Source organism: Artibeus jamaicensis, unplaced genomic scaffold (assembly GCF_021234435.1).
Source record: "Artibeus jamaicensis isolate MK-2021 breed Jamaican fruit bat unplaced genomic scaffold, CSHL_Jam_final scaffold_369, whole genome shotgun sequence".
Taxonomy (NCBI): domain Eukaryota; kingdom Metazoa; phylum Chordata; class Mammalia; order Chiroptera; family Phyllostomidae; genus Artibeus; species Artibeus jamaicensis.
In genome coordinates, this window is record NW_026522042.1 from 43,414,142 (window position 1) to 43,433,687 (window position 19,546).

The 19,546-nt window shown below is 34.9% G+C and overlaps 1 protein-coding gene across 5 annotated transcripts in view; it reads left to right on the plus strand.

Moving 5' to 3' along the window:
* BDP1 (B double prime 1, subunit of RNA polymerase III transcription initiation factor IIIB) overlaps positions 1-19,193 on the plus strand; it is a 95,703-nt gene extending 76,510 nt beyond the window's left edge. For 4 of the 5 annotated variants that reach the window (XM_037149058.2, XM_053657267.1, XM_053657269.1 and 1 more), the window contains 9 exons: positions 1,066-1,216; positions 1,461-1,641; positions 3,996-4,059; positions 4,374-4,551; positions 5,298-5,502; positions 11,554-11,593; positions 12,180-12,447; positions 13,915-14,161; positions 16,537-19,193. In XM_037149058.2, coding sequence (XP_037004953.2) covers positions 1,066-1,216; positions 1,461-1,641; positions 3,996-4,059; positions 4,374-4,551; positions 5,298-5,502; positions 11,554-11,593; positions 12,180-12,447; positions 13,915-14,161; positions 16,537-16,668 — 1,466 coding nt within the window. In that variant the 3' untranslated portion in view covers positions 16,669-19,193. The remainder of the gene's footprint in view (positions 1-1,065; positions 1,217-1,460; positions 1,642-3,995; positions 4,060-4,373; positions 4,552-5,297; positions 5,503-11,553; positions 11,594-12,179; positions 12,448-13,914; positions 14,162-16,536) is intronic. The other variant, XM_053657268.1, reaches the window with a different exon arrangement.
* Positions 19,194-19,546: the final 353 nt, after the last annotated feature.

Here is a 19,546-nt window from a genome sequence, read left to right on the forward strand (position 1 = left end):
TTCAGTAATTATTACTGAAATAATTCAGAAATTATTATTTTGCTGTATTTATTTGATCAGACTTTCTTTTCATATATGTATTTTTCTGTGTGTATACATGAATGCTCAAGCACACATTTCTTAGAAACGTATGCATGAATGTGGCAGAGGACAGTGCCCAAAAGGTATACAATTTTAGAAACTCCCTCCTCCTTTGGTTCCCAGCCCTCTAATCTCACGTTTAGTGGTAAACTGCTTTTAACAGTTATTATTGTAGACTTCTATAAATGTTTTATGTACATAAGCATTTAATGAGGGGGATATATGTATGTACCCCCATACATCCTTGTGTATATTTCTTTCAGAAAAAAAAATATATGCTAACTGTACACTTTAGCACTTTTTAAAATAATAGTTTTATTGAGATAATTCATGTACCATATAGTTCACCCATTTAAAATGTACAAGTTAGTGGTGTTTGCTGTGTCTACCAAAATTGTATTAAACTGTGTGCTGTGCGTAGAAGATCTGGGTAGTTAGCATCTTTTCTCTGTTTTGGGATTCCCAATTTCTGGAATTTCTCTTTCAACCAGCAATGCCTATGGTTCAGTTAGTTCATTCAGTTAGCGCTCTCATTATGCAGGCTCGTTACCTTTTCTGTATTATAGCAGTCATTTTATTCTCCTGTGTGACATTATTCTTTGTAAAACAGCCCCCCCCCAGGCCCACCCCAGTACTTTTCCCAAGGTGGAACTGGCCAGACCTCATGTGTATCCACCTCTAAACCTCTTTTGTTTGTGGGTTTAATTATATTGCTATTATCATAAAGTGGAGATACAGTTATTGTGCTGATAACCAGGACTTAAATATGTGCAGTGCAGGATTCATCAATCATCTGTTTTACTGTTCAAAAATCTCATTGGCCAGGACTACCCTTCTACCCTGTGAATAAACTTGCTTTTTGGATTAAGAGATGTTTGGAAGAGCCACTATATAGTGATCTGTCTTTGAAGGGTGAATATGTTTCTGATACAGAGATTTTAGCTGTACTGTTTTGGATTATATCTTAAATGTTTTTTATTTAAGAAATGGAGAAAAATGTTTCTAAAGCAACAGGATTAGAAGATAAAAACCTTGAATCATTTACCACAGAAGAGACTAGGGAGCCAAGCCCGCTGGCACATGTACATGGTATTGAAGAGACCAGTATTTTGCAGGAAACAAGCATAGCTGACAGGTAAAAGGGGAAAGATTGTGGGATTTGGTTTCTAGTCTGTTTCAACTGCAACCATAACTGTTACTGTAAAAATTTGATTTAAAAAGAAAAAAATGGGGTTCTGTTGCATTAAGTATAACATTACAGTTTAAAAAACATTAAATTAGGTTAATTTGACATACCTAGCTGTAAACATTATTTTATGTTTGTCTGCTTGATTTCAAATACATACTGAAACTCTAATACATACCAATTGGTCTTTCAGAAAGGAAGATCAAGACCAGGGATCTCAGGAAGTTCAGATGTTGTCATTTGCTCCGATTGTTTCCGCTGAGACAAGCTCCCATGCACTCGGTTTGGGTAGGGGTCTTGGTGAGAGTTCTGTTGGAGAGCCACTGAGAAAGGACTCACATGGAGACCATGTGCTTACACTTTGTGTGCCAGAGGTAAAAGAATGAAAAATATAACAAGTGGTGCTAGGTGTTTGTTTCTCTTTAAATCTAATTAAGGTATGATATAAACACAATAAACTTCACCCTCTTTAGTGTGCAATTCTGTAAGTGTTGACAACCGTACACAGTCATATGACTAGACTAATACATGAACAGTTTCATCACCCGCCCCCCAAATTCTCCAGTGCCCTTTTTTAATCACCCCCCTCTTGCTGCCCACAGCCCCTGGCAACCACTGGTATGTTTTGCCTTCATAAGAGTGTTCTGTGATAAAAATTTTAATGTATTTTACTCTCTAGAGCATAGAGGCAAACTGTCCAATACCCAGCTTTGTTATAAAAGTATTGGCTTTTTAAAAAAAATTGGCTAGGTATTAGCTTATAAAGCTAGGTATTGGCTAGTTTACTTCTTAGCCCCTGGATCTGAGAAGTTACAGAACAAGCAGAGCAAGCATCTCTTGAGATGTTATTACTATGTATCCAACACTGTGTGAGATATGGGGGTACAAAGTTGTGGGAAACCAATGAATTAGCCAATAAACTCAGTCTAATGGGTACTATGAAAGAGTGTCTCACAAGACTGTGGGAGTGAGTGGTCCTCAGTGAAGTCCAGTGAAATCAGTTTCTGGGAGAAGTAGGGCCCAAGCTTTAGCATTTGTATTTCAAGTTCCCCAGGTCATTCTGATGCGCATCCAGGCCTGAGAGAGTTCTTGATCTGGAAGAACAAGTATGAATTTATCAGCTAAAGGGAGAGGAACATACATAAAGAACAAATGTGGCACAACATGACATGTTCGGGGACTACAAGTAGTTGTGAGGAATATGAAAGAGAAAGTGGTCAGAGGTGAAGTTAGATAGCTACCTGGGGGTCAGATCATAAAAGGAATTTTTATGAATTGCTGAGGAGTTTGGACTACATTCACAGGGGATTTTCCCACTCTCCACCTTTTTAAATTTTGAAATAATTTCAAACTTGGCGAAAAGTTTCAAGAATCTTACATAGAAATTATAAACCCTTTACTGGGATTTATTTATTGTTAACATTTTGCCTCATTTGTTCTTTTTCTCTTTTGTCTATCTGTCTTGCTCTCCATCTCTATATTACTTTTAGAAAACTGAACCATTTGAAAGTCAAGTCGTAGACTTGAGCCTTCATCCAGAAACACTCCAGCTTGTATCTGATAAGAACAAGGACATTCTCATACAGACAAATGGCAATACTGTTGTCACACTCAGTGTTAACATACTATCTAACATTGACTTAATCACGTGTAATACACAGTTTCAGTCAGGGCTTTTACGTTGCATTTAAGTTGTCATTTCTTCTTACTTTCTATTAATCTAAACTAGTTTCCTTGCCCTTTTCCCTCTTGTGAACCCAACACTTTGAAAGAGTCCAGGCTAGTCTGCATTCGGGATTTCTTAAATGTTTCCTCATTATTAGATTCAGGTAAACATTTCTTTTTGCGAGATTACTACATATAAGATACTGTTTCTTCCTTTTGCATCATATTGGAAGACACAAAGTATCAACTTGTTCTATTGGTGATGCTGATTGATCAGTTGGCTAAAATGGTGCTTTCTGCATTTCAGTAGCATCTTTTCTAATTATTAATAATTTGTCAGATGAAACCCAGCAGCCTCATATCTGGTAGTTTTATTGTACATCGATGATTCTTGCCCAAGTCAGTTGTTGTGGGTTGTAAAATGAAACCTTTAAGACAGTGCTCCTTAACCTTTTTGTCACCAGGGACTGGTTTTGTGGAAGGCAGTTTTTCACAGTGCGTGGGGGTGATGGTTTTGGGATGATTCACCTGCATCACATTCAAGCTTACCTCCTGCTGTGTGGCCTGGTTCCTAACAGGCCTGAACTGGTACTGGTCTGCAGCCTGGAGGTTGAGGACCTCTGCTTTAAGATATTAAACACTAGAGAATTATAATCAATTGCATTTTAGAGGAAACAGTGTTTGCAGTTTTGTGAAAAACCCATGAGAGGGAGTCATGCTGGAGGTAAGGAATCCAGTTGGCCTTCATTAGATGTCACCTCCTAATAGTACGATGGCTGCTGTGAGGTGGATGCAGAGAGTTTGAGGGGTTTGAAGCTCCCTTCATAGACTAAACATATTGAGCAATTTGGTCAATTCCTTTGTGCGTGTGTTATGTATATGTTTATTTAAAGTAATCGAAAGTTTATTGGTACAACTAAAAGTTTCAAAGCACTTGAAAAATTGCACATGGTTGGATATGTTGATGAATTTTGAAACAACTGTTGACTGTACCAAATTGTTAGGAAAACTTTCTAAAACAGATTTGATCAGCTTCACTCTTTCATTTTAATTTTTATGGCAGTGTACACCAACTACTGTTCCAGAAGTCCAACAAGAGAATGCAACCAGTCCTCAGGATTTAACAGGTATGATAATCTTCCTTACTAAAGTATCACAAAACTAACAGTATGGTTTTAATGTCCCCTCTCCATATTTGACCTTAAATTAAAAAAAAAAAAAACTTGAAGTACTTTGCGTATAACCTTTGTTGCTCAAAATTATAAATCTCCATAGTGAATTGTCTTTATCCTTTATAAAATTACTTTTTTCTTAGTGTAATTCAGTTTTTATTCTTAGTGGTAAGTTTTGAGACTTTTTACAAAGGAAATAAATTAATGATTTTGTTCTTTGATGGTTCAGCTTTTCATTACTAACTTTTAAATTTTGATAATGAATCTAGTTGCTAATGTACATCATGATGTTGAGGATGAACAAGAATTCATTTTAACTCTGGTGGAAATTCCAACCAGTACACTAGAAGAATTTACTGACACTGCTACACAGTTGATGCCAAACCCTTTACTGCCAGCGCCCATATTGGTCAAGTCAGTGACTGCGGAAGAAAAGGCTGACATGAGGTAATGAATAAGCTAAACTGTTTTTGCTAGGAGGAAAGGTGCTTTATGGTTCAGACAGTATTGATTGGAAACAATGTTATTTGTAATTATCCTAGATATCTTGTTTAGTAATTGTGTGGTAAATTAGAGAAGAAATCATTTACTTTTTTAATGTGGTGAAGATGTCATTTAAATGTATAATAATAAAATCTTTTGTATGAAACTTGCTTGGTATTTTATGTATTTCAAAAGCTAAAAAATTTAGCAATCTGAATAATAAAATGGCATCTATTAAAGGTATGGTTATTTTTTGAACATTTATTTACATTTTAAATTCTGAAATGAATATACATTCACCAAAAGTTTTAAAAATAGGAGAGAGGTGACATTTCTGTATATTTTGAATACTCATTTTCATTCTTAAGTTATATTTTAACTATTATAGATTAAGATGCTTAATTGTCCATTAATTAACACTAGAAATTGAAGCCGTCAATATTAGGAAGAGACATTTTAGATTAAAATTTAACTTTACAGACAAGGAATACATTTTTTATACCTCAGATTTAATTTATTATTATGGAATTGAAGTTCAAGCCTTCAAGTATTAATGGAGCTCAAAACAATATTTTTATGGTCATGGCCATGTATATGTTAGTTACTTTGGAGTGTTTTTGTCAGTTTTCATTGGAATAGGTAGCTCAGCCTTTAACCTCATTAAGTAACTTTTAATTCACTGATTTAATATGTATGTATTTTCTGTGCAGTATGAGTTTTCCAGTTACTTCAGTTGGTCAGGATGCCATGTGTTTATCTAATTCTGGAAGTGATGATTCTGAAAAGCCTCCTGCTAATTTGGATTTTATATCTAGGAAGAGATTTCATTATAGGCTTGATGAAAGCGATCATGTTCCTCCTGCCAAAAAATGTTCACTCACTTCAAGAGACAATTGTCACAAATACACCTCTGAGGTAAGAGAGTCTTTAAGTAGGATGGCCATATCACAACAAATCTATTTTGGGTTTTTTTCCTTTAGATTCTTTATATAAAGATGGTTCTAATACTTTTGCCATAAATAATTAGGGAAAACTAGTTTTGTATTTCTACTTTCAAACTGTTCTACATAAAAATTGATTGATAAAGGGAAGAAAACTATACTTGAACAACAATTAACAAAACATTAAAAAATTGATTGACATTAATCAGGAACTCTACTACCAGCTCTGTGTCAGCTAAAAAGAAGGCTGAAAGCATCATCCAGATCTGGATCTTGGTTGTACGACTTAATAGCTGTGGGACATTAAGCAAGATACTTCACTTTTCTCTGGTTGAGTTTTGCTGTTGTGTAAAATGATGATAGTAATTATACCACCACTGTTACCATAATGCTTAAATCTTCACGTTGCTATTAGGAATGAAACTAGAACCTCTAGGGCCCTCTATTCGTCTGGCTCATTTCTGCCTCCAGTCTTGTCTGGTGCCAATCTCCGCCTCACTCTATAAACATATTAGCCATCTTTTAGTTTCTCAAAAGCGTAATACTCCTTCATGTCCCAGGCACTTCTTTTGAGGTCTCTTTTTCTGGAACATTCCCTGGTAAAATATACAAAGTTCTTTAGCTCAATTTGTCATAACCTTAGGAAAGTTTGATAATACTGTGCAGATTCAGTCAGCATCCACTGTGCTGCTGTGTGTTTTTTAGCACCCTCTGGTTTTTGTTTGCTGGAACTCAGCATAATGCACTCATTATGTAACCACACTACAGAAAAGGTAAGTTAGCATCTATATTCTCAAAGGGACAGGGGTTGACCAATAATCCTTAGATGATGGCAGACAACAGAGGCAATGCATTTTCGTATACGTGGTAGGTGAGAAATGGTCTCCCAGAATGGTTTTAGTTTCTCCTACTATGAGCATTTTTTGTATTTTTTAAAATTTTTATTTTATTGATTATGCCATTACAGTTGTTCTATTCCCCCTTTCATTCCCCTCCACCCTGCACCCCCCACCTCCACCATTCCCCCACTTTAGTTTATGACCATGTGTCTCAAGTTCTTTAGATTTTATATTTCCCATACTACTCTTGCCCTCCCCCCTATCTATTTTCTACCTACTGTCTATGCTACTTATTTTCTGTGCCTTCTCCCTTCTTCTCCTACCACTCCCCTGTTGCTAACCCTCCATGAGATCTTTATTTCTATGTTTCCGCTCCTGATCTAGCTGTCCTTTTATTTGCTTTTGTTTTAGATGTGGTTGTTAATAACTGTGAGTTTGCTGTCCTTTCACTGTTCATATTTTTTATCTTCTTTTTCTTAGGTAAGTCCCTTTAACATTTCATATAATAAGGGCTTGGTGATGATGAACTCCTTGAATTTGATCTTATCCGAGAAGCACTTTATCTGTCCTTCCATTCTAAATGAAAGCTTTGCTGGATAGAGCAATCTTGGTTGTAGGTCTTTGGATTTCATGACTTGGAATACCTCTTTCCAGCCCCTTCTTGCCTGTAAGGTCTCTTTTGAGAAATCCACTGACAGTCTGATGGGAACTCCTTTGTAGGTGACTGTCCCCTTATCTCTTGCTGCTTCTAGGATTCTCTCCTTCATTTTCATCTTGGCTAATGTAATTATGATGTGTCTTGGTGTGTTTCTTCTTGGGTCCAACTTCTTTGGGACTCTCTGAGCTTCCTGGATTTCCCGGAAGTCTTATTTCCTTTTCCGGATTGGGGAAATTTTCCTTTATTATTTGTTCAAATAAGTTTTCCACTGGTGGCTGTCCCTTTCCCCCTTCTGGTACCCCTATAATTCGGATGTTGGAGCGTTTAAAGATGTCTTGGAGGTTCCTAAGCCTCTCCTCATTTTTTTGAATTCTTGTTTTTTTTTCATATTTTCCTGTTTGGTCATTTGTTCCTTCCTTCTGGTCCACTCCCTTGATTTGAGTCCCAGTTTCCTTTCCATTACTATTGGTTTCCTGTGCATTTCCCTTCATTTCAATTAGTTTAGCCTTCATGTGTTCCTCTAATTTGTGACTAAAATCAACCAGTTCTGTGAGCATCCTGATCACCAGTGTTTTGAACCGTGCATCTGAAAGTTTTGCTATTTCTTTGTCACTTAGAGTTACTGGCTCCAGGGCTTTGAGATCTTCTTGAGCCATTTTTGGTCTTTTCGTGCTGGTCAGGCTGAAGCATTCGTTGTTATCAGACTTCTGAAAAGTTCAATTATCTGTGTTCTGGCTGTGTTTTCTGTTGCTAATATTTTGTTGTCTCTAAACTTGGTTGTGTGAGAAAGCACGGAGTCTCCACCTATACCTCCATTTTGGCGGAATCTGTATTTTTTTTCTTTTCATATTCCTAAGAGCCATTTGTTATTTTCTGTGAACTGACTCTGTATATTCCTTACCCATTTTTTAATTGGGTTGTTGATCTTTTTCTTTATAGATTCGGAGTAACTCTGTTACGTTTGTCTGTGATATGAGTTGCAAATATTTTTCCCCAGTTGGTTAATTGTCATTTGACTCTTCTTTATATGGTTTCTCAATGCAGACTTTTTTGGTTAACTTTAATACGATAACTTTAAAATGATATAACTTAAATAAATCTTTAATTTTGAAACTTTTTTTTTCCATTTGAAAATTTTAAGGAACTTATTTATTAAAATATAACATTACAGGATAGGCAAGAAACTGTAGCTTTAGCAGGTCACTAAACTTTCACAAAATAATTACACTCTTGTAGTCATCACCCAACTCAAGAAATAAAGTATCTCCAGCACTGCAGAGGCTCCCTTATGCGCATCTAAGTCACTGTCCATCTCTCTCCTGCACGTAACCATTATGTGAACTTACGATACCATTGGTTAGCTTTGCTTTCAGGGAAAACTATTTTGAATTTCTGTACATTATTTATTTGGATAAATGAAGAAGGTGAGACTAAAACATATTTTCAGAAGTATTTTATATTCCTCTGTAAAGGGAACTTGTAATTTAATATGTTTCAATTCTTAGAACCTAAGTGGCAGCTTCTGGTTATAATATAAACTAACTCCCAAAGGTTGACATTACTTTAACTCGTGTACAAATAAATAGAAAATGTATTTAAACTAGACTTGCAGAGTATCTTCTCTGAGGAAATGTGCAGATGAAAAGGAATCTGGACTTTTAAATATTAGCCATAGAAGTTGAAAGATGACCTAGATTTTGACTGCTTTCCTTTATGCATTAAATTTAGATTAAAATTTAGCTGCACAAATGATATTTATCATTTTCAAACATTTAAAGAGATAGGTTAGTATAATGTATCCCTATGTACTAGTCACCCAGTTTTATCAGTTAGCATTCCATGCATACATTGTATTGTTTTGTTTTGTTTTAGAAATATATTTAATGAACAGGAAAAAAGATCATAGAACATTACTATATGCAAAACTGAGTCTTTGGTTTTTAATATGCCATTTAAAAAACGATAGATGTACATTGATGAGAAGTATCATGTCTAGGCTAATTTATTTTCTAAACCTTGTTTTCACATTTTAACAACAAAATTGCTGATAAAAGTGAAAGTTACAATTTCGAATTCTATAATGCACAAATACTGCTTTCACATAGACACATGAACATTTTTTGTTTTTTGTGATCAAGTTTATCAGTTTTTGTATGTAATGGCTCCTGGTGTTTATGTTACACGTTGAAAATCTACCTTGAGATTTAATATAAATTCTTCTAGTTAACATTATTGATTTGTTTAGATTTATTTGGTGGTAGGAAGAGTGGAACCAACTTAATTTTCTCCAGATGCCTATGTAGTTGTTCCAGCACCATCTATTGAATAATTAATTTTCCTCCACTTATTTAAAATTCTACTTTTATCAGGTGTTGAATTCCCATTTGTATTTGGGTATATTCTTGAGCTTTTTTTTTCTTTTACATTGATTCACTTATTTGTTCTGGGGCCAATATCACACTGCCTTTTTAAAAAAAATTTAAAAATTTATTGATTTTAGAGGCAAGGGGAGGAAGGGTGGGGAGAGAGAGAGAAACATTAGTTTGTTGTTTCACTCATTCATGCATTCATTGGTTGCTTCTTATATGTGCCCTGACTGGAGATCAAACCCACAAGCTTGGCATATGGTGGTGGTTGTTTAACCAACTAAGCCACCTGGCCAGGGCCAGTATCATACTGTTTTAATTATTGTAGCTTTAAGTGCTTAAATATCTAAAAGGGATAGTCTCTCCACCCCTTACCCCCTACAGCCCATACAAGTATTCTTCTCATTTCAAGTTTCTCCTAGTTGCTTACTTGTTTCAAAATTCATATCAATTTTGGAATTAGCTTGTTCAGAACTTAAAAAAAATCCTATTGGTACTTGTATTACAATCATAATTACTTGACAGATTAACGTAGGGAAAATGATGACATAATTGTGATATTGAATGTTCCCATTTAAAAACTTTGTATGTCTCAGTGGTACTTGAAACTCTTCTTCACATAAATCTGGTACATTTTTACTAGGTTTTCCTAAGAATTTTATTTTATTTTATTTTTGTTGCTATAATCATAGAGTTCTTTTCTACCTAGAGAGCTTACTGAAATCCCCGCAGTATGTTTTGTGTTGATTCTCTTGGGTTGTCTAAGTAAATAATCGTATGCAAATATAACTTTAATTCTTCTCTTCTACTTTTTATACCTTTAATTCCTTTCTCTTTTCTATTATATTAACTAATATAACTCAAAATATCAGAAAATATTTTTGATATTAGACTTCTTTAAAAAATTCCCGATTTTAGTGGAGATACTTAATAGTGTTTAAGAAGTAGGGCGCTGCTGGCTTTTGGTTTGCCATGGTTGCATTTTAGGGTTTTAAGACAATGTCTCTTGCCCTGGCTGGTGTGGCTCAGTGGATTGAGTGCCGGCCTGCCAACCAAAGGGTCACTGGTTTGATTCCCAGTCTGGGACACATACCTGGGTTGCGGGCCAAGTCCCCAATAGGGAACGCATGGGAAGCAACCACACATTGATGTTTCTCTCCCTTTTTTTCTCCCCCTCTTTTCCTCTCTCTAGAAATAAGTAAGTAAAAAAAGAAAGAAAATGTCTTATTTACTCTGACCTGTGTGGCTCAGTGGGTTGGGCATTGTAATGAAAACCTTTATGTCACTGGTTCAGTTGCCCAGTCAGGCAACGCACATGCCTGGGTTGCTGGCCAGGTCCCAGGTTAGGGGCATATGAGAGGCAACTAATCAGTGTTTCTCTCCCTCTCTTCCTCCCTTCCTTACCTTCTCTCTAAATATAAATAAAATATTTTTTTAAAAGTCTGTTTACTGAATTTCAAGTTTTATTTTATTTTATTTTTTTAAAGATTTTATTTATGTATCTTTGAGAGGGGAAGGGAAGGAGAGAAGGAGAGAAACATCAGTGTGTGTTTGCCTCTCGTGAGTCCCCTGCCAGGAACTGGCTTGCAACCCAGGCATGTGCCCTGACTGGGAATTGAACCGCGATTCTGTGCTTCACAGGCCCATGCTCAGTCCACTGAGCTATGCCAGCCAGGGCTTCAAGTTTTTTTTTAAAGAATGTTATTGGACACTTCCTGCGAAAAGAAGCTATATCATTTTGTTTTCATACCTATTGAATTATATTAATAGATTTCATAATATTGAACCATCTTTGCATTCCTGAAACAAACTCCATTTGATTATGATGTGTTATTGATCTTTTGATATACTGCTGAATTATATGTAATATTTCATTTTATATTTTTGCGCTTACGTGAAAAGGGTTAGTTCATATCAATATTATACTTGATTTATAAAAGGTATTTGGAAGCTTTCCCTCTTTTATTGTGTTCTGGAACAATATAAATAACAGCAAAAGTGTCTTTTCAATAAATATTTGATAGAATTCCCATAAGCCATGCCTAACTCTAGAGCTTTCTGAGAGACACATGCTTTCTTTACCTAAAAAAGAATGAATGAAAGAAAATTTAATTTCATTTGATAAATGGATTTTAATTTTTTTGTAAATTTTCTTAAAACAGGTATGTTCAAAGGAATTAATGAACGTTTTTGAGGAAACAGGTGAGTGAAATAAATTTTATTGTGGTTACATTTTCCTAAGAACCCCTTATTATTTTTGATGCATCTTGTTCAAATTTAGGATTAAGCAGAGTCTTGCTCACTTATTATTAGCAGTTTTTCTTCCTTGCTAAGATTTTTGATTTATCACTTTGGTAGCCATAAAATTCTTTCTTCTTGTAATTAGTAGAAAATGATGTATCTACAGGATTCCTGAAAAAGGGTGACAACTGCATTTTGGAAATTAGAAACCTGGATATAAAGGAGTTTTCATAGGTCCTTAGCTATATCTTCAGATTAGAAAGTGATCACTTTGTTAATACAAGAAATATTTGTAGAGAAATATTTTCTAGGTGAAAATATATTGGGATGACTATTATGTATCTGAATGTAGAAGCTATTAGCTTTTAACTAGTTATATTATTCTTAAGCGTCCAGGTAACTCCACTAATTTATAATTCAGCTTACTCTTATGAGGGCATGTTTATAATAGAATGTCATGGGGTTTTTTCCTTCAAATTTTGCAATTCAGTTGGCTGTATTAATTTTAATATGTGTTCTTACCATTTGTTTTCTTTTTTTTTTAAAGGGAAGTCTTACAAGGGACAAGATCTCTTTCTTACTTCAGAAAGCACACACATAGCTCCAGAACCTCAGAAAGAGAAACTTGAACCAACTTTTCAGAGTGTAGGATCTAGACCTCTTGGTAAAATAATGGATACCCATATAGAAAAGAACACTCCTCAGTTACCTCAGGATAAGATGATTGTGTCTGATAAGGAAGAAAGAACTTGTATAGCTTCTAAGTCTGAACAAGTGGATGGCATCACACCATCTTCAAAAACTCCACTATCCAGGTATCATGAGAAAATCCCTAATGTTTCTCATTCTCCATTTCTCTCTCGGGATTTATATAATATATATATTTGACTAAATTCAATACTAAGGATGGTGTTTTAGAAAATAACCCTTTGTTGGTAAAGGAAGGAAATATGGTAATGTCAAACACTTTCGTAAGATTGTTTGAGGACAATGTGCATTTCATATAACAAGAGCTTAACTTTTAAGCGCCTAAACCTGGACTTTTTAGATAGGAAATCTTTAGAGTTTAGTGTTGTGTACTTTGTTTTCCAGATTGTCCATGGTTATTTTGATCATTATATATTCTGTCATACAGTAGCTGCCAGTGCAGATGTAGATGACCTGAGACACAGGGCTGACATCAGAAGTAGCTCTGGATGTTGTTTTATTGAGGCCCCAAATAACGTGTCCATTTTTCTCTCTTGTGGCATACCAGAGAGGTAAACCACAGCTTTCTCCCTATGCAAGTGTTGAATTTAAGCCCAGAGCTAGCTTTTCACACATTATTTTCCTCATACTCTAGAAACAAGCCTTCTTGGTTATAGGTAATTACTGACTCGTCAGCAGTATTAACATTGTTAACACAGTGTTGGTGAGTTGAAGAGGAGAGGATATACACTAACCTCCGTTAAGAAAAGGTGGAGGGGAAGGACACGTGTAGCTTAAAAAGGCTTATTTAATGAATCTATTATTTTCGTAATGTAAACTACAGAAAGTGAAGCTTGGCAGTATCCTTTCTGGTCTTAGAGATGGTATGGTGCTGAAGATAGAACGAGGGAGACATCATGGAGTTTTCGGTTAAAAATAGTTGAGGATCAGTAGTTCTGGTCCTAGAGATGTGCTGAATATAGAATGAGGGAGGAAGCATCATGGGGTTTTGGGTTAAAATCAGTTGAGGGTCAGCAAATTTTTTGGTAAAGATAATGTAGTATATATTTTAGATTTTGTAGCCTGTAGTCTTTTTTGCAACTCCTTACCTTGCATTTATAGTGCAAAAGCAGTGGTTTTTAAACAGATGAGCATGGCTGTGTTCCACTGAAACTTGTTTAGAGAACCAGATGGTGAACTGTAATTTGGCCTGTGGGCAGTAGTTCGCTGACCTCTGCTCTGGAGCTTGCTTTTCAAAGTCTGGTCCTGGGACCACCAGCATGGGTATCACTTGACAGTGTGTTAGAAATATAGAACTCAGGCCCCACCTGCACTAACTCAGTCAGAATTTTCATGTTAATAAGATCCCCTGATGATTTGTACACATTTTTAAGCTTGAGAAGTACTGTTGTGCAGTAAGCATAGACCTTTGTCACAAATATATGTCAAGGCATAGTGGTCTCAGTACTTAGTAGATGTGCTGATACCACTAATGTGGTATCATATATACCATTTTAGGATTAATGGAAAGAAGTCAGTAGTAAGAATATGTCTTTCTGGATATTTTAAAAATACCTTTATATTTGCATTTCTAGACCTGGTAGAAGACCCCTGGGATTTTTGTCTTTAATATGTTCAAAGAATAGTTTGGAGTCTGATGCACCTACTCAGGTTCATAGTAAGAAACGCCTAAAACCTCTTATACCTGTATCAAGAAAGAATTTGAAAAGATCCAAACCACTCAGTGAAAGCCAGAAAAAAATTCAAGAATCCTCTGATCTGCTTTCATCTCCAAGTGTTGATAATACTCAGCCTGAGAATGTTGGCAGTTCAGTAGCTCAGGTATGTGATGTCTGCTTATTATTGTTCATATGGGATGGGTTGGATATCAGAAATATTGCAGAGCAAATCCTGTCCCATCTCTACATTATACCCACCCCTCGCACCACTGTATTGGAAGAAGATACGGTGTTGAATTAGGAAGTTACAGCTAGTTTAATATAGAGCTATTGAACTAGCCATAAATAGACACTTAATTACCATTTCTGTGAAGCAAACATTCTTCTGATGGGTGGAAACAAAACAGAGCAGTGCTTGCATTTTATTTTCTTTCAGAGAAGTGTCCTAACACCCATAAGAATTCAAGGAACAGTAAATGAGAATTTATTTGCCTGTTTTATTTCTATGCATTCCAAAGCTGTACATGTGGGAAGTACTGGGATAGAGCAATTTGAGAAGCTCTATCAAAGATTTCAGAAGAATATTGCGTGACTTAGAATTTCAGCAAAGGCTGGTGACTTCTTCTTTATCTTCTTTTTCTTAGATAAGTCCCTTTAACATTTCATATAATAAGGGCTTGGTGATGATGAACTCCTTGAATTTGGTCTTATCTGAGAAGCACCTTATCTGTCCTTCCGTTCTAAATGAAAGTTTTGCTGGGTAGAGCAATCTTGGTTGTAGGTTTTTAGATTTCATGACTTGGAATATTTCTTTCCAGCCCCTTCTTGCCTGTAAGGTCTCTTTTGAGAAATCTGCTGACAGCCTGATGGGGACTCCTTTGTAGGTGACTGTCCCCTTAGCTCTTGCTGCTTCCAGGATTCTTTCCTTCATTTTAATTTTGGCTAATGTAATTATAATATGCCTTGGTGTGTTTCTTCTTGAGTCCAACTTTTTTGGTACTCTCTGGGCTTCTTGGATTTCTTGGAAGTCTATTTCCTTTGCCAGATTGGGGAAATTTTCTTTTATTATTTGTTCAAATAGTTTTTCCACTGGTGGTTGTGTCTTTCCCCCTTCTGGTACCCCTATAATTCGGATATTGGAGCGTTTAAAGATGTCCTGGAGGTTCCTAAGACTCTCCTCATTTCTTTGAATTCTTGCTCCTTGACTCTTTTCTGCTTGTCCATTATTAGCTTTCTTCTGGACCCTTGCATTGATTTGAGTCCCAGTTTCCTTTTCATCTCTATGGGATTCCTGTGGAATTCCATTCATTTCCCTTAATTTAGCCTCCATATGTTTCTCTAATTTGTGGCTGTAATCCACCAAATCTGTGAGAAAGGTGATGACCAGTGTTTTAAACTGTGCATCTGAGAGTTTTGCTATTTCTTCGTCATTTAGATTTATCTCTGGGGCTTTGAGTTCTGCCTGCGACATTTTTGGTCTGTTCTGGCCCTTTAAGTGGGACAAGCGGCGCCTTGGAGTGCTGGTGACTTCTAATGAGTAGAATGAGACTCAAAGGAAGGGGTACTTTTGTAAAAAATCTTTAAACTTTTAAAAATATTTTATACTATTTCTCAGAATTGTCTTCCAATACCAAGATTTTCTGAGTGTTATCCTTGCCAGATTACTTTGGAGAATAGTGCTGCAATTACCAGCACTGTTCCAGTGCCAGTTCATTCATATTCTTACCAGCATCAGATAATAACTCTTCAAAATAATTTTTTAAATTTAATGTAACGATGGAGGGGCATTTCATTTTATTTGTGTCACCTGCATTTCTTTAAAACAGGAAGGGGGAAGGAGATAGGGAAGAACCCCCTCCCGTCACCTGCATTTCTTTAGTTACCAGTGACTTGGTTTATTCCATATATTTACTAGATACTTTATTGTCTTTTTTTGTTCTATCTTGCTAATTTATAGCGTCTGGAATCTAAGTGAGGCATTATTTGTATCAGATACTTTATTTCCATGCATGTGGTGGGGATATTTCTGGTCTTCTATTTAATTGATACACGCATCTGTTTCTGTGCCAATACTATGCTGTCTTAATTTCTTACAGATTTATAGGTATGGTAATTTTTGATAGGATTGCTTTTATTTCTGATGATTCCATTGGTACTGTTTTGTTTAGGGGTTTATTTTTATATTGGCTATTAAAACATTTTCATTATATGCTAAATAATAATATTTTTTCTCTTATGTTACATTTTTTTCATGGAAGTTAGGGTGATATAATGGATTAGGGATATACTACAATTAAGCTCATCATGTCTAGTGTTTATTTGTTGATTCCAATTTTTTTATAGTTAATGCTACAAAGATTATCTTATTCACAAAACTATGTTTAGGATTATTTCCTTAATATAATACCATAGAAGTGAGTATGAACATATTTAAAGCTCTTAATATTTGTCCTTATGGCTTTTCAAACATATCAATTTGGATTGCCACTACCAGTAATAAATGTTATATTGCATACTTATTTTTATTACCTTTTTTAGGTTTCCTGTGATTATTCCTTACCGAAAGAAGAATGTAAAAGTGTCCAAAACCAGGCATTTGAAGAAGAGTCATCCACAGTCTCTGAGTATTTCTTTAATGATATCTTTATTGAAGTGGATGAAACAGAATGAAAGTTTCGTTGTTGTTTTTCTTTAAGTCCAGAATTTCCAGAGTCAATTATATCAACAGAACTCTATTTAGAAAAAAGCATCATGTCTGTTTTTCTTTATATTGATTTGAAGTTTGAACTCGAAGTTTTTTATATGATCATTGGGACACATTGCTGAGGTTCCCTTCATTCTGATTAATTCAGCATTTTGGAAATAATAAGTATTTAAGATTGCTTTCTCAGAAATAGCAACTCTTGTTTACATTTTGACTCTTCCTGTACTGAAAACACATGGACATTTTGGAATGTTGTGAGTTGATAAATGTGTCTGTATAAATCACAGTGCTTACATATTTGGAGGTGGATTGTATTTAACATTTAGCAGACTACTTTTGTGAAGTGTTTGTTTTGTTTTATTTGTTTAGATTTTTCTTTGGGTGATTAAGGTGTTTTCACTTGCCTCTAAGCATATGAAAGAAAATTGTTAAAATTTTTTCTATTATCAGCTGTTTGACTGAGAAATAATGTATTTTTCTAATTCATGTTAACATTAGCCCTAATTGAAGAACTAGTATTTAAATTTATTTATAAAGATGAAACATCACAAAGCTTATTTATTTTTAAATTTTTTATTTAAAAGAATATTCAGTTTTAATTATTTTCACCCCTCAGAATATGGGTAAAGAAGGCAAAACGCTTTTGTTTGTCTCCTTTCCCTCTTTAATTTTAAAGCTGTTGAAAGTGATATAACTAAAAGTATTTGGATAGTATGTATGTTTTGAATACATTTTTCTCATAGATTTAGTATATTGACTTTGTACTGTGAATATTTTGTTTTCTTCTTATTTTTTGGATAATCTCAGGATTTGTATGGGGAAAAAAACCCTTTCCTTCATTGATGAGGCAACTTTTCATACAAAACCAGTCTCCATTACACACACACACACACACACACACACACACACACACACACACACATTCCTTGTTTTTAAAAACTGGTTTCTTGATAGTTTCCCCCCATCAAATTCTGCTTAAGAAACACTTAGGCTTTTAAGTACAGAACATAATTATGACATTAAAAACAGAAAATAAGATAACAATAAGACTGTTAATTCAGTGATTATGAATTTTAGGTGTTTTTGCTTTTGTAATTTACATATGTAATCTGTTATTCACCCAAGCAAATCTTTGGTGTGGTTCAAATTAAACTTCTCAAAGAGCAGATTTATCCTCAGTTGATAATATTAATACATTAAGTTGGGAGTCAGAAACACTTCTTGCAAAATATTTGTCAGTTTATGGGCCGGATGACCTCTGTGGCAACTACTCAGTTCTGCCATTTGAGTTGAAAACAGCCACAGACGATACTTAAATGATGGATGTGGCTGGCTTTCGCTTTTAGTTTGACCCTCTACGGAGACAGTACATTTCTTACCTTAAGGTGCTTATGTCTTTATCTATGAGATATTTGTCATTGAAGTTGTAGTTGTGCCTAACAAAACTATTGATTGCATTATGGAATGATCAGTATTTCAAAAGGAAGAGATTTTTAATATCTAGATAATTGTATATTGAAAAAATAGTGATAATTTTCAGGTTCATTAGTAAAATAGAATGTGGCTCAGGAGGAAGTACAGGAGTAATCATAATTTATTAAAATAATTGATATGAGAACATTTGTTCTTCATTTTCTTTTAGTGAAATGTAACTTTTTTTCTGCCATAAAGGAGGATCTATAAATCTGAGTGGAAATTCTCTGTAGGCATGCATTTATTTATTTCATGCGCTCACAATAATCATGCTAGTAAATCACATTGCTATTTTAATGTCCTGTTTTTATAAATTTTTAAACAACTCATTCTGAAAAGGTTTTTTTCATTTGATTAATGTTGATTTGGGTGTTAGGTTGCCACAATTAAACTATTATTTTATCTCTTGTATAATATTTATGTTTTAACTTTGTTAATGTTGGTCTTTTGTACACCTAAACTGAATTAATTTTATGCCAGTTGTAACTTTTTACTGTATAAATAATTTTATTTGGGGGGCATTTATTTTATTAGAGAAGTCACCTAGCCAAATTACCCTACTATTATATCTTTAAAACTAATCTTGGAGAAAGAGAAACTTAATCATTGTATTTATTTACCTTTTAAGGTGGAAGGACTTGTTCAGACCTGTATTTAATCTATTCATGTAAAGATGATGTGGGGAAAAATTTGTATTTTATGAATCTTAAAGGAGATATAATTAAAAGCCTTTATTTTTTCTTGACTTTCCTCCTGAACACTTACATCTTAGCAAATGATTAACATGACAGTTTAAGAGCCTAATTTGTTGGTAAATGTTTGAGGCAGAGATAAAAATATAAATATCCATTGTTTACCACTATGTTATTTGAAATAGAAGTGACAGTGTGTACATACTGTCTTGCTTGAAGAAGTCTTTGACAAAAAAGCAATATGTCACTTGTAAATTTTCTTGTTTTAAAGAAAGCAATTATGTTCTACAGATATAAATTATGTAAATAAAGTTTATTTTCTACTATTTCTGTTGTGTCCTTTTCTTAATGTTAAACAAGTAGTTTTTCACATAAGCTTATACTTACTTTCTCCTTTCCATAAAAATACAGTACAGACTTCCGCCAAGATGGAGGCATAGGTGGAAACATTGTGCCTTCTCGCACAACCAAGTTTAAAGACAACAAAGTTTTAGTAACAAAAAACACAGCCAAAATGCAGAAAATTGAACTATACCGGAGTCCGACAACAATGAACCGTTCAGCCAGATCGGTAGAGGGTCAGAGCCAGCAGCAGAGCAGGGTCAGGCAGAAAAGATCCCCCAACCCAGGCACACAGGCAGCCAAGGGCCGATCCCAGGTGCGAGTAGCAACAGGCTGA